Here is a 13,007-nt window from a genome sequence, read left to right as displayed (position 1 = left end):
CTTTTCCGGTACTTTTCCTTCTTATTTGATTTCTTTTATAACTTTATAAAAAGTTGTTCTAAGTTTTTTATTTACTAATTATTATATCTAAATCATCTGTGATTTTGTTTACTCTTTCTCATTACTTATAAGTTATGATTTTATGTTAAGTACTATAAAAACAATTGTGAGATTAAATTGGTATTATTTTCTATACAGAAAAAATGTATCTTCCCTTTTCAAGTAGTTAGGTTGAGTTGCTGATCAATTCAATCAGTAGTAGACCCAAATTGGAATTCTATTGCATCATTATTGAGCTATAGTTTACCCCTGGTTTCAAATATCTCTAGAAAGACAATTATCCTGCCTTATTGTAATAACCTCCAGCAGGATTTTATGATTTAAGTATCTGAAACAAAAGAAATCCTTTATCTGTGACTTTCCAAATGAATTGTTGGTCTCTTGTGGAATTTCATGCACAGTGAAAAATCATGGACAGTGCAAAGAATCATCTTTGCCTGGGAATCTTGTATTGAGGTTTCTACAGATTCCAATCTATCTCATCAGTCTCTACTAGTTTCTCCTAACTTTAGCAAAGTCCGTCTGTCATAGCAGACCCAATGCAATGCTCAACTGTGGGTGAGGACTGTGGTTCAAAGCCAGCCCAGGCAGAAAAGTCTGTGAGACTCTTATCTTCAACTAACCACTAGAAAACCTGAAGTGGTGCTGTGGTGGAGTGCTAGCCTTGAGCTGAAGAGCTGAGGGACAGCACCCAGGCTCAGAGTTCAAGCCCCACGACTGACAAAAAAAAAAAAAAATAGTATCAGTGGTAAAAGCAACTGTTAGCTGGCACTCCTTTCTGGAATTGAAATTTCTTTAGATTTATTCGCATCCGAAGTGCTCCTGTGTCTTTAAGTCTTTTGCGATTTTTTTTTAGTTTCTCTGTTTTTTTCTAGTTATTATAATACGAAGCATTACCTAGCATATTCTTTTTATTCTAATTAAAAATGTTTAGCATATGTTATGCAGCATCTAATCCAGTGCTATAGTGCTATGATCACTAATAACTTACAGTGACAAATTAAAGATACTATGTCTAATTGTTTTTCCTCTTAATTAAAACAAATAAAGCTTTTATCTGACATGCTTTATAATAACATTCTATAGAATTACATTCCGTCTTTCTTTTATTTTAGGAATTTTTAGAATGTGCTCATGAAGCCTGCTCTGAACATAACCTTCAGCCTGTTAAATTTTTTATTGAAAAAATGATTCAGACATATGAAATGATGATTGTTAGACATGGGTAAGATTAACATCTGTCATGGTTAGACATTTTTTAAAATAACTTCTAATATAACTAAAAGTGATGAACCAAGAAAGGCAACAAACTTTATATACTAGATAGGCTAGGGAGTAAATAATCCCTTTCTTCTTAGTAGTTACACAAAGATTTATTACTCTGCCATAGTAAACATCTAACAAGAGTTAATAAGGAGCTCTAGGTATGGGGGTGCATGCCTGCAATCCCCATGGGATTGGGAGGCTGATACAGCAGGACCAAGAGTTTGGGCCAGCCTGACCTACATGATAAGACCTTTTAATTTCAAAATAGAAAAGGAAAAAAAAAGAACTGGTAAAGAGTATTTATTCAAACCTAGTACCAGTAGCTCATTCTTGGCAGTTCTAGCTACTTGGGAAGCAGAGATTGGGAGGATTATGGCTTCAGGATAGCCTGCACACAGAAAGTTTGTGATACTCCTTCTCAACCCATTTCTTTGTACAGGGGAACATCATATGTTATGTGGGAGGCTGATATTAGGAGGAGCACTGTTCTAGGCCAGTCCAGGCAGAAAAATACATTAAATACTCTGTCTCCATAGAGGGAAGCTGGGATGCAGTAGCATGTGTATATGGTTCTAGCCATGACAGAAAGCCTAAGTTGATGAGTTAAGGTTTGGCACTTGCCTGAATGGAAAGGAAGATCCTATGTCAAAAATAGCCAGCAACACCCCCCCCCCCCCGCACCTCCCCCCTAAACAGGAACAACAACAACAAAAAAATTCAACAAAACAAAACAAAACCAGGGCTAGAGGTAGGGCTCACATGGTAGAATACTAGCTTAGCAAATGTGAGGTCCTGAGTTCAAACTCCAGGACTGTCACAGAAAGAAAGAAAAAAAGTTTATTGGGTGATTTAATAGTAATGACTATTACAACTTGCACTCTTAAGTATGTTATTTAACCTCCTTAATGTGTATAAATACACAGTACTATTACTATTACTTCAGATAGGCCTGCCCTGTTCTCCCAGGCTAATCTCTATAGTATCTTACTAAGTTCTATCTTTCCCCTTCTCCTTTTTCTACCCCTGCTCGTTCCCTTCCCTTCCCTTCGAGTATACTGTGGTTTGAACTTAGGGCCTTGACCTTAGGGGTCCAATCATTTGACTTATGCTTCTCCTTCCTTCCTTCCTTCCTTCCTTCCTTCCTTCCTTCCTTCCTTCCTTCCTGCCTTCCTGCCTTCCTGCCTTCCTGCCTTCCTGCCTTCCTGCCTTCCTGCCTTCCTGCCTTCCTTTCTGTTGCTTTTAAGATAGGGTCTCATTCATTTTGTCTGGGGCCAGCCTAGAGCATGATCCTCTTTGTTTTACCCCATGTAGCTGGGGATCCACTACTCTTGGCTTGTTTACTGAGACGAGGCCTAACTAATTAGCCTCAAACCATGGTTTTCTTGATCTCTACCTCCTGAGTTGCTGGGATTATAGGCATTTCTAAACATCCTTGAAACATCTTTGAACCTATCAGTCTATTTTCCCTGAGTTATTTTGTCCTGAAATAGTTATACTAGTACTCCTTTATCTGTAGTTTTTCTTTCTGTGGTTTTATTTAACTGTAGTCAATGGCAGTCTGAAAACATTAAAGGGAAAATTCCAAGTTTTGAAAGAGACAGTTTTTTTTTTTTTTTTTCTGGTTGTGGGGCATGAACTCTGGTCCTGGGCCCTGTCCCTCAGTTCTTCAGCTCAAGGATAGCACTCTACCACTTGAACCACAGCACCGCTTCAGTTTTTCTATTGGTTTATTAGAAATAAGAATTTCATGACCTTTACTGCCCTGGCTGGCTTTGAACCATGATCCTCAGATCTCAGCCTCCTGAATTGCTAGGATTACAGGTATGAGCTCCCAGCTCCCAGCAAGAGACAGTTTTTATATAATGTTTTTATAGTACATTATAATAATTATTATGTTATTATTATTAGTTATTAGTCTCTTACTGTGTCTAATTAGTAAGCTTTATCATGTATAAGTAAAAAGGAAAAAAGATAGGTTTCGTACTACCCACAGTTTTAGACATCTACTGGAGATTTAGAACATAACTATATAACTCTTTTAGTTGGAAACTATTAATCCTTCAGATTTTTTTTTTGGTGTTACTTGTGGAGCTTTAACACAGGGCCTGTGTGCTGTCCCTGAGCCTCTTTGTGCACAAGGGTAGCACTCTATCATTTGAGCCACAGTTCCACTTCTGGTTTTTGAGGAATATATAGACATTATGTTTTTGTTATCATTTAGTGCCTTTATTGGATTCTGTTTTGTTGATAATGACACCAGTGTGGAGAATTTGATATAGAATCAATCAGTTTAAAAGTTTAATGTGTTTTTGTCATATAACTAAAAATTGTGCATGGAAATTATTACAAGACAATGTTTTATATGTTGATATAAATAATTTAACTTGTTATTTTTTAGAATCTGACTGCATTATTACTTCTTTAATAGTTTTATGTTAGTAGGAGAGCCTTATGCTGGTAAGACAAAAGTTCTGCATGTACTGGCTGATACTTTAACTCGTATGAACGAACGAGGCTATGGAGAGGAAGAGAAGGTCATTTACAGGACTGTAAACCCCAAGTCGATTACTATGGGCCAACTTTTTGGACAGTTTGACCCAGTGTCTCATGAGGTAATCTACAATACAACATTCTCAACTATCCTACTGAAGTGCATGTTAAAGCGAGAGATTTAATGTGTTTTTAAGTTTTTACTACTAAATTTTATTTCATAAAAATAACTTTCCAATTCTCCCTATTTTTCTCCAGTGGACTGATGGTATTGTGGCAAACACTTTTAGAGAATTTGCCTTAGCTGAAACACCAGACCGGAAATGGGTTGTATTTGATGGACCTATTGATACTTTATGGATAGAGAGTATGAATACAGTGTTGGATGATAATAAAAAGGTAAACCATAATGTTTAAAAGCAGAACAGATTCAGACATGACTAAACAATTATAGGGCTATATACTTTAAATAAAGGGCATAACAAACAAGTTTATAAATGAACTTTTCAATGAAAACTTCATTGTAGTAAGTCCTGTTTTTTATAGGAAGAATGTAATTGTATTCAAAATATTGAATGAGTATAGGTGGTAACACATGCCTGCAATCTTAGCACTTGGGAGGCTGAGGTAGGAGGATCAAGAGTCTGAGGTCAACTTGTTATGCTCATCCTCATGAGCATTGAATGAGGCTGGAGTTATAGTAGAGAGGAGGAGAAAGGGCCAAATCCCCAAAGCTTTAGCTAAATAGAAAAGAATTCTTGACTGATGAGTGACTGCAAATACAAGGGTTGTCAAAAGGGAAAGGGACATTTTACAGCACAGTAGAAACAAATAAAATGCTGGCCCTATCTCCCAAACTGGAGGCCCATAGGAGAATGTTTACTAAAACATTTCTTGTAGTAAAAGATTAAAAGTATATCTAGGCTGGGAATGTGGCTTAGTGGTAGAGTGCTTGGCTAGCATGCATGAAGCCCTGGGTTTGATTCCTCAGTACCACATAAACAGAAAAAGCCATAAGTGACCCTGTGGTTCTAGCCTTGAGCACAGAGAGGCTCAAGGACAGTGCCCAGGTCCTGAGTGCAAGTCCCAGTACTGGCTAAAAATAAAAGTATATATAGACCAGCACTGTCTAATAGAACTTACTGAAATGCGGTAAACACCTATATTATCTGATAAAGGTAGCTGCTTGTCACATGTAGCTCTTTAGCATCTGAAATGTAGCATAGTACATTTGGAAAACTGAGCTTCAAGTATCATTTAATTTTAGGTTGGTAAGTTAAATGTAAGTAGCTACATGTAGCTAACAGGTACAATATTATACAATAAGAGATCTGAACTACTCCTTTATTTATTTATTTTTAATAAGTTTTTTATTGTGAAAAATTGTACAGAGGGGTTACAGTTACATGAGCAAGGTAATGAGTACATTTCTTATCAAGCATTGTTGCTTTTATTTTTCCCCTATTATCCCTTCCCTCCCTCCTCCACAACTACAGTACCCCCTCCCACCTAAACTGTAAAGTTCATTTTTCAACATAGTGTCTTGTACATCTCATTGTTACAATGGTTCAACCTGTATCCCTGTTTAAACTTTTTGTTTTTCCCTTATCCTCCCCAAATTAGACTGACATCAAAAATACAGTGAAAACAGGGGTTATACTGTGAGGGAGGAAACAACAAAACAAACATATAAAACAACAAAAAAAATCACATGGCACCTTATAAATACATTAGAAACAATAGCAAGAAAGAAAAAAACCACTTGTATCCTTAACTTGGGGTTCATTTTGCTTAACTTCATCTTATCTGGTCATATGTACATAGCTTTTGACATTTTCTACTTGTCTCAGACATTTACTAGTTATTGCAAATAAGGGAAACCATGGGACCTATGTTTCTTTGGGCCTGGCTTACTTCACTTAATATAATTTTTTCCAAATCTTTCCATTTCCTTACTCATTTATTTTATAGCTAAGACACTGAACCAGAAATGTTAAATATGTCAGTGTTGACAGATAACTGCACAGAGATAAAACTGGGAATAGAATGATAATTGTAGAACTGAAAAGAAAGCACTAAGAAATAAATATGGAGGATGACTTTAGAAGACTTAGTCCTGATGTTGACTTACTATATAAATAATTAATAATTAACATTGATATTACTAAAAGTAATAATAACTCCAAGATGAATCATAGCAATAAGATTGGGAGAATAGCTTTACTAATAATAGACACAGTAAGAATCTGAGAGAAAAGAGGCAATTTTGACATTTGATAAAAGAAGTGTTTTAAATTAAAGGAAACTACAAGACCTTCAAACATAAGCTACACAAATGTTTTCTGGCTCCTATTCAAGTACCTATTCCATTGTATCACAGGAGACACTTTGTTTTATAAATAGAATAAATTTTTATTTAAGAAAGTTGAAAAATTTTTAATAATGATTGGAAAAAATTATTGCTTTTAGCTTTGCCTTATGAGTGGAGAAATCATTCAAATGTCCCCTCAAATGAGCCTCATCTTTGAAACAATGGATCTTTCCCAGGCTTCAGTAAGTTCCTACTTTTTTGTTGTTGTTGTTCTTGTTGGTCCTGGGGCTTGAACTCTGGGTCTGGGCGTTGTCCCTGAGTTCTTCAGCTCAAGGCAAGCACTCTACCACTTGAGCCACAGTGCCACTTCCAGTTTTCTGGTGGTTAATTGGAGATAAGAGGCTCATAGATGTTCCTGCCCAAGCTGGCTTTGAACCGTGATCCTCAGGTCTCAGCCTCCTGAGTAGCTAGGATTACAGTACCAAGCTTAAATTACTAATTTGATATAATAATACTTTGTTTTTTTGTTCATTCATTAATTTAGTCAAAAGTGTAAGTGACAGTAGAATTGATATAAGGGATATTGGGACCAAAAAGATGAGTAAGACAAGCACATGTCAGAAAGGATGAGAAGTATTCTAATAAATAATCCAATATACAGCCACATGTTAAATCTCTAAGAGTGTGGAAGGAACTAAGGATTCAAAAAGGAGTGGATAGAGGACTGTGGAAGGTGTTGGAGTGTTTGATCTGGTTTTGAAGAAGATATGAGTTCTCTAGGGGAATCAGTTAGGCCTAGGCATTCCAAAGTGTAAGATGACCTGTAAAAACATGAAACCATGACATAAAACTGGACCTAAAATGGTTTTCTATATAGGGAACATGTATTATATGTGTGGCTGTAGAGGTAGACAGAAGCCAGAATATGAAGGGCCTTACGAAGTTATACTAAAGAAGTAACTGGTACCACTGATCAAAAAGCAGTTACATCTGGCCTCTGGTGGCTCAGGCCTGTAATCTAGCACAGCAGGCTGAGATCTGAGGATTGCAGTTGGAAGCCAGCCTGGGCAGAAAACTCCCCATGAGACTCTTATCTCCAGTTAATGACTCAAAAACCAGCAGTGGAGCTGTGACTCAAAGTCAGAGTGCTAGCGTTGAGCAAAAAAAAAAAAGCCTAGGGACAGCACCCAGTGCCAAGTTCAAGCCCTATGATTGATGAGAGAGAAAAAAAAAAAAGCAGTTACCCAAAATGAAATCTTGTCCTTTTTCTCTAGCCTGCCACTGTAAGTCGTTGTGGTATGATTTATTTGGAGCCCTCACAGTTAGGGTGGGAGCCACTTGTATCTTCATGGTTGAATTCACTGAAAGAGCCTCTATGTCAACCAGATTCTCAAGCTCTTCTGATGGCACTTTTTGACTGGTTAATACCACCTTCTTTAAGGTTTCGTAAGAAAAAATTAAAGGTAACACTATAATTCTCTGACCCATGCAAGTTTTCCTCCTCTTCCTTTTCTTCCCACTCTCTTTCCTTCCTTTTTAAAAATTTTAGTGTAAAGATATGCTATATAGAGGGATTACAATTACATGAGTAAGGTAATGAGTACATTTCTTGTCAAACATTGTTAACTACTACTTTGTTTTTCTCCCACAACCCCTTCCCTCCCTTTCCCCACCTCCCAAGTTGTAAAATTCATTTCTGACATAGTGTTTTGTGAGTATCTTTATTGCAATGGGTCATCCTTTGAACTTGTTTCAGCATTTTGTTATTCCCCATCCCTTCCCCAAATCAGATAAATGTATATACAAGACGTAGGGTACCAGAATCAATGACATTGATTGCCAGGGATAAACCAATGGAAAAGGAAAAATGAAATAAAATAAAAAGAAAGAACTTGATACAGTACATTGATGATAACAAGGTCAACAACCAAAAAAAAGACCTGTTGTTTCCATGTCTTAGAGGATTGAACTGAAGATAAGCCTTTTGGCACGCCACACTTTAACCATACCTCCTGTCCTTTTGCTTTTTCCCCCAGTACTTTTTCCAGGGTTGGCCTCAATCCTCTTGTATCTGTCTCCCAGGAAGCTGTGTTTATAGGCATGTGCCACCTTGCTCAGCCCTGTATATACTATGTTGACATCCTAAAGGATCTCCTTTGCAATCTGCATCTTTCACATCTCTATTTCTTTGAATGTATGGTTTTCCTTGTCTTGGACATTTTCCCCTTCTTTACCTACCTGATTTAAAATTTCTTTACAAATTCAAATTGGCTATTTCTTCCTCAGGGAAGTCTTCTTTGGCTTATTTATCTGGGTTAATTGTTATCCCAAGTACTCCAGTAGTACTTTTCTACCCTGAGACTTTGTTTGTCATATTATTATTACACTGTATTATTTTTGTCCATTTAGTTTAGTATCATAGATGTTGCATCTTTTCTTTTCATATCTCACAGCTTGCTATATAGGTGTGTAGCTAAGGTATGTCTTTCATAAATGTTTGTTGAGTAAATAAGTGAATGAATGGCTCTGAGAGACTTCATTTGTGCCATCTGTAGAACATTATGTATTCTCTTACAGTACCTACTTTCCATTTGTCAGGGTATTTAGGATAAGAATATGCTCTATAAAATTTGATGATATAACATGCCAAACTAGAATCTCCAAGAATTTTTAATTATGCTAACAATTTAAATTCTTTCCATTTAAATGTTATAAAGACCATTATGAACATGATGTATGTTCTTATCAGTTTGTAAAACTGAACTGTTTGCCTTCTTTTATTCTCTAAATAAGAGAAACGTTAAAAATATCATATCCTGGGGCTGGGAAGATAGCTCAGTGGTAGAGTGCTTGCCTTGCATGCATGAGGCCCTGGGTTCGATTCCTTAGGACCACATAAGCAGAAAAGCCGGACGTGGCGCTGTGGCTCAAGTGGTAGAGTGCTAGCCTTGAGCTGAAGAGCTGAGGGACAGCACCCAGGCCCAGAGTTCAAGCCCCATGACAAACCAAAAAAAACATATTATCCTTTCACCTTGCAGGAACTTATTCCTACGAGTGACATCAATGTGGTTGTATCTCTCACACGCCTCTTTGAAGTACTGCTGTGTAATGTGCTAGAAAATGATCCTTCAACCAAGCATATTCGTGTTTGGATTATGGTAGGTTTTACACTTACTATGGTTTAGAATTACATTTGTGTTCAGTTAGTAACCTATAAGATCTGGAGCAGTTTTTTTTTTTTGGTGATCACTGAAAGAGTAGCTGCAAATACTCAAGTTGCCCTGATTTGATATTCTGATACAGTAAAAAGCACTCCATGGAAAACAAAATGTGTAGAATGAACCCAGAATGAACAGCACTATTGCTTATGAATATCATAATTCTATATTATCCAATTTGGATACTAATTAATTCATATTCCACAATTAATATTTATATTAAGCCTGTTTGGACTTTATCTGAATTGATTTTGTCTTAACATTAAGCAGAATTTAGGAACTAGATATGCAAGACCAGGTTCTGGTGTCCAACCAGCTAGATGGGCCATTGCAGACAGAATCCCTGGAGGATTTAGTGAGAGGAAGTCAGTAGCCCTGGTTAGCTGATGTATGGAAGCAAAAGAAGACCAGAAATTATGTCAATAATGAACAGGAATTATCAAAAGGAAAAGAGTGGTCTTTTTTTTGCTGGTACTTGAGCTTGAGATTTTGGCCTCATACTTATTAGACAAGAGTTCTTACTGCTGAACCCATACCTTCGCCCTTAGGTCTCACTCCTGCCAGAGCATGTGCCTGCATCTTCAATCTGCCAATGTTAGGTTGTCTTAACTAACAAAACGGATGACCAGCAGAGCACTCAGCTCTCAGTTTAGAAGACTTTGTGCCCCATTTGACCTTGAACTAAATAGCTAGGATTAAAGAAAGGTGTGAGCCATTGGGGCCTTGAAAGAAGTTTGCTTTGTCTTTTCTTCATTTAAGCCTCTTCTATCACCTTTCTCTTTCTCTTTTTTCCTTTGTTTGTTCCTTCCCTTCCCTTCCCTTCCCTTCCCCTCCACTCCTTCCCCCTCCCCTCCCCTCCCCTCCCCTCCCCTCCCCTCCCCTCCCCTCCCTCCCTTCCCTTCCCCTCCCCTCCCCTCCCCTCCCCTCCCCTTCCCTTCCCTTCCCATCTGTTTTTCCTGTGGTTTGAACTCAAGGATGTGTGCTTGGCAGACACTCTGCATTCTGAGTCATACCCCATCCCTGTTTGCTTTAGTTATTTTTGGGATAGGGTCCCATGTTTATGCACAAGGTAGCCTGAATCACAATTCTCCTATATTAGGCTTCTCTTGTAATTGGCCTGACAGGAACATACACCACCATGCCTAACTATTGGTTGAGTTAGAAGTCTTAACCTTTTGCCTGGACTGGCCTCAAACTGCAATCCTCACAATCTCTGCCCTTTGAGTAACTAGGTTTACTGATATGAGCCACCATGTTTGACTTACCACTGTATTCTTAATGTCATGAGGTTCTCTTTTCTTTTCCCTTCTGCTCTATAACAATAGCACTTCCTTCTCGTTGTTTCCCTTCACCTTGTCTTTGCAGAAAACCTTCTACCTCAACATCTCACATACCAGGGTTCCTTGCTAACTATAACCTCTTCATTTCTGCCTTGCTTTTCACTTTTATATCCCTCCACTTTAGAAGAAACTGAGTTGACATGTTTGAAGTATAAGTTATTACCTTTCTCTCTAGGTTTGGAGCTCTCACAGTTCCAAACATTGTTCCACATCTATCATTGTTAGCTCCCCCCATCCCCCTGTGTCCTGGGGCTTGAACTCAGGACCTGGACACTGTCCTTGAGTTTCTTTTTGTCCAAGGCTTGCATTCTACCATTTGAGCCACAGTTCTACTTCTGGCTTTTTGAAGATAAATTAGAGATGAGAGTCTCACCAACTTTCCTGTCTGGGGGTTGGCTTTGAATCACAGCCTCCTGAGAAGCTAGGGTTATAGTGTGAACTTCTGTTTGGTGCCTGGCTTGTGTAATGCAGTTTTTACAGATGTTAGCTAACTGTCTGCCCTACTTTGCATTCTTGCTCATAGTATGTATTAGGAATTATTTCTTATCAGTACTTTTGGGTTATCTCTTTCTGTGTGTGTGTGTGTGTGTGTGTGTGTGTGTGTGTGTGTGTGTGTGTGTGTGTGTGTGTGACTGGGTATTGAACCCAGAGCCATGTCCATCCTAGGCAAGTGCTCTATCACATGATCTATATTCAAGCCCTTGGTTTATATTTTGATTTGAACAGTTTTTGCTTCTAGATTGGCCTCAAACTTGTAATCCTCCTGCATCTGCCTCTCTGAGTAGCTGAGATTACATGTCTATGTCACTTCTTAGTGGCCCCTTTCTTAAAAAGCTTCATGCATGTCAGTATATGTGCCCTAGAAACCTTATTTAAGAACATTTGATAGTGCAGATAGTACAGCAGTGAGTATTTTTGTATATGTATCATTTTTCATAGGTGGGACTATATTTGGGTATAAACTAAAGAGATATACCTAGGTTATTTGGTATGGGAACTTAAAACTTCAATAGATAATTGACTTAGCTGTGCTTTGTTCTAACTTGCTTCTAACTTAGCTAACTTAGGTTGAGCTGGACCTAATATCTTAAATTTTAGTCAAAATTTTCTCTTTCTTTCTTTCTTTTTTTTTTCTGGTCGTGGGGCCTGAACTCTGGGCCTGGGCATTGTCCCTCAGCTCTTCAGCTCAAGGCTAGTGCTCTCCCACTTGAACCACAGTGCCACTTCTGGCTTTTTCTGCTTATGTGGTGCTGAGGAATCGAACTAGGGGCCTCATGTATGCAATGCAAGCACTCTACCACTGAGCCACTTTCCCAGACCCTTTCTTTTCTTTCTTTCTTCTTTTTTTTTTTTTTTTTGCCAGTTGTGGGGCTTGAACTCTGTTCCTGAGCCCTCAGCTCAAGGCTAATGCCCTACCCCTTTGAGCCACTGTGCCACTTCCAGTTTTGGAGTGGTTAACTGGAGATAAGAGTCTCATGGGCTTTTCTTCCCCAGACTGGCTTAGACCCACAATCCTCAGATCTCAGACTCCTGAGTAGCTAGGATTACAGGAGTGAGCTACTAGTGCCCAGCTAAAATTTTCTTTAAAAATAGTATGAATTGCTTTTTTTTTTCACCACAGGCTTGCTTTATATTCTCTTTGATTTGGTCTCTTGGAGCAAGTTGTGATACAGATGGTCGTGTTTTGTTTGACAATTTTATACGAACAATCATAACAGGGAAAAATGAAGAGAACCCATTGCCAGACTCTGTGGGTAAATGGGAATGTCAGTTTGATGAAAAAGGCCTGGTCTACGACTACATGTATGAGGTATGACATACAATGCTTGTCATATAAACTGTAAAACTCAGACTCCTAGATCAGCACACCAAGTACGCATTCTCATCTCAGGAAGATTTTTCACTCCTGAGGATGAATTTTATAGTCCCTTCTCTGTAGTTCTCATGTGGACAGCATTTAATAACACCTTATAATTTCATATTTAACTTTATTTTTTATGTTTTATCAAAGAAGTAACATAGGTTTCTTTAAGATAGCAAGCATTTAAATATTTATTTTGTTCATACAAATTTTATTTTATATCCCATAATATCTAGGTAGAGCCTTAGTTATAATTTCATATATATTATAGAAACCTAGAAAGATGAGTGGCCAGCAAAGCCAGGACTCAAACTCAATTATTCTGAATAATAGTGCAAGATGCTTTTCCCAAAGCACATGTGAATTCAGAATTTTAACAATATGACTAGAGAAAAGGAATGTATGAGCCTTAATTTATAATCATAGTGTAAACTCAGTAAACTGATCTATTAAAGTGAATA

General features: G+C 37.8%; 1 protein-coding gene across 1 annotated transcript in view; it reads left to right on the top strand.

Moving 5' to 3' along the window:
• Dnah12 (dynein axonemal heavy chain 12) overlaps positions 1-13,007 on the top strand; it is a 159,757-nt gene that overhangs the window by 52,440 nt on the left and 94,310 nt on the right. The window contains exons 30-36 of the mRNA XM_042679922.1: positions 1,176-1,285; positions 3,755-3,938; positions 4,075-4,215; positions 6,286-6,369; positions 7,402-7,590; positions 9,166-9,285; positions 12,307-12,495. Coding sequence (XP_042535856.1) covers positions 1,176-1,285; positions 3,755-3,938; positions 4,075-4,215; positions 6,286-6,369; positions 7,402-7,590; positions 9,166-9,285; positions 12,307-12,495 — 1,017 coding nt within the window. The remainder of the gene's footprint in view (positions 1-1,175; positions 1,286-3,754; positions 3,939-4,074; positions 4,216-6,285; positions 6,370-7,401; positions 7,591-9,165; positions 9,286-12,306; positions 12,496-13,007) is intronic.

The sequence above is a fragment of the Dipodomys spectabilis genome, unplaced genomic scaffold (genome assembly GCF_019054845.1).
Source record: "Dipodomys spectabilis isolate Male_0828 unplaced genomic scaffold, ASM1905484v1 ptg000054l, whole genome shotgun sequence".
NCBI classification, from domain to species: domain Eukaryota; kingdom Metazoa; phylum Chordata; class Mammalia; order Rodentia; family Heteromyidae; genus Dipodomys; species Dipodomys spectabilis.
This window is presented reverse-complemented; position numbering and strand designations above follow the sequence as displayed.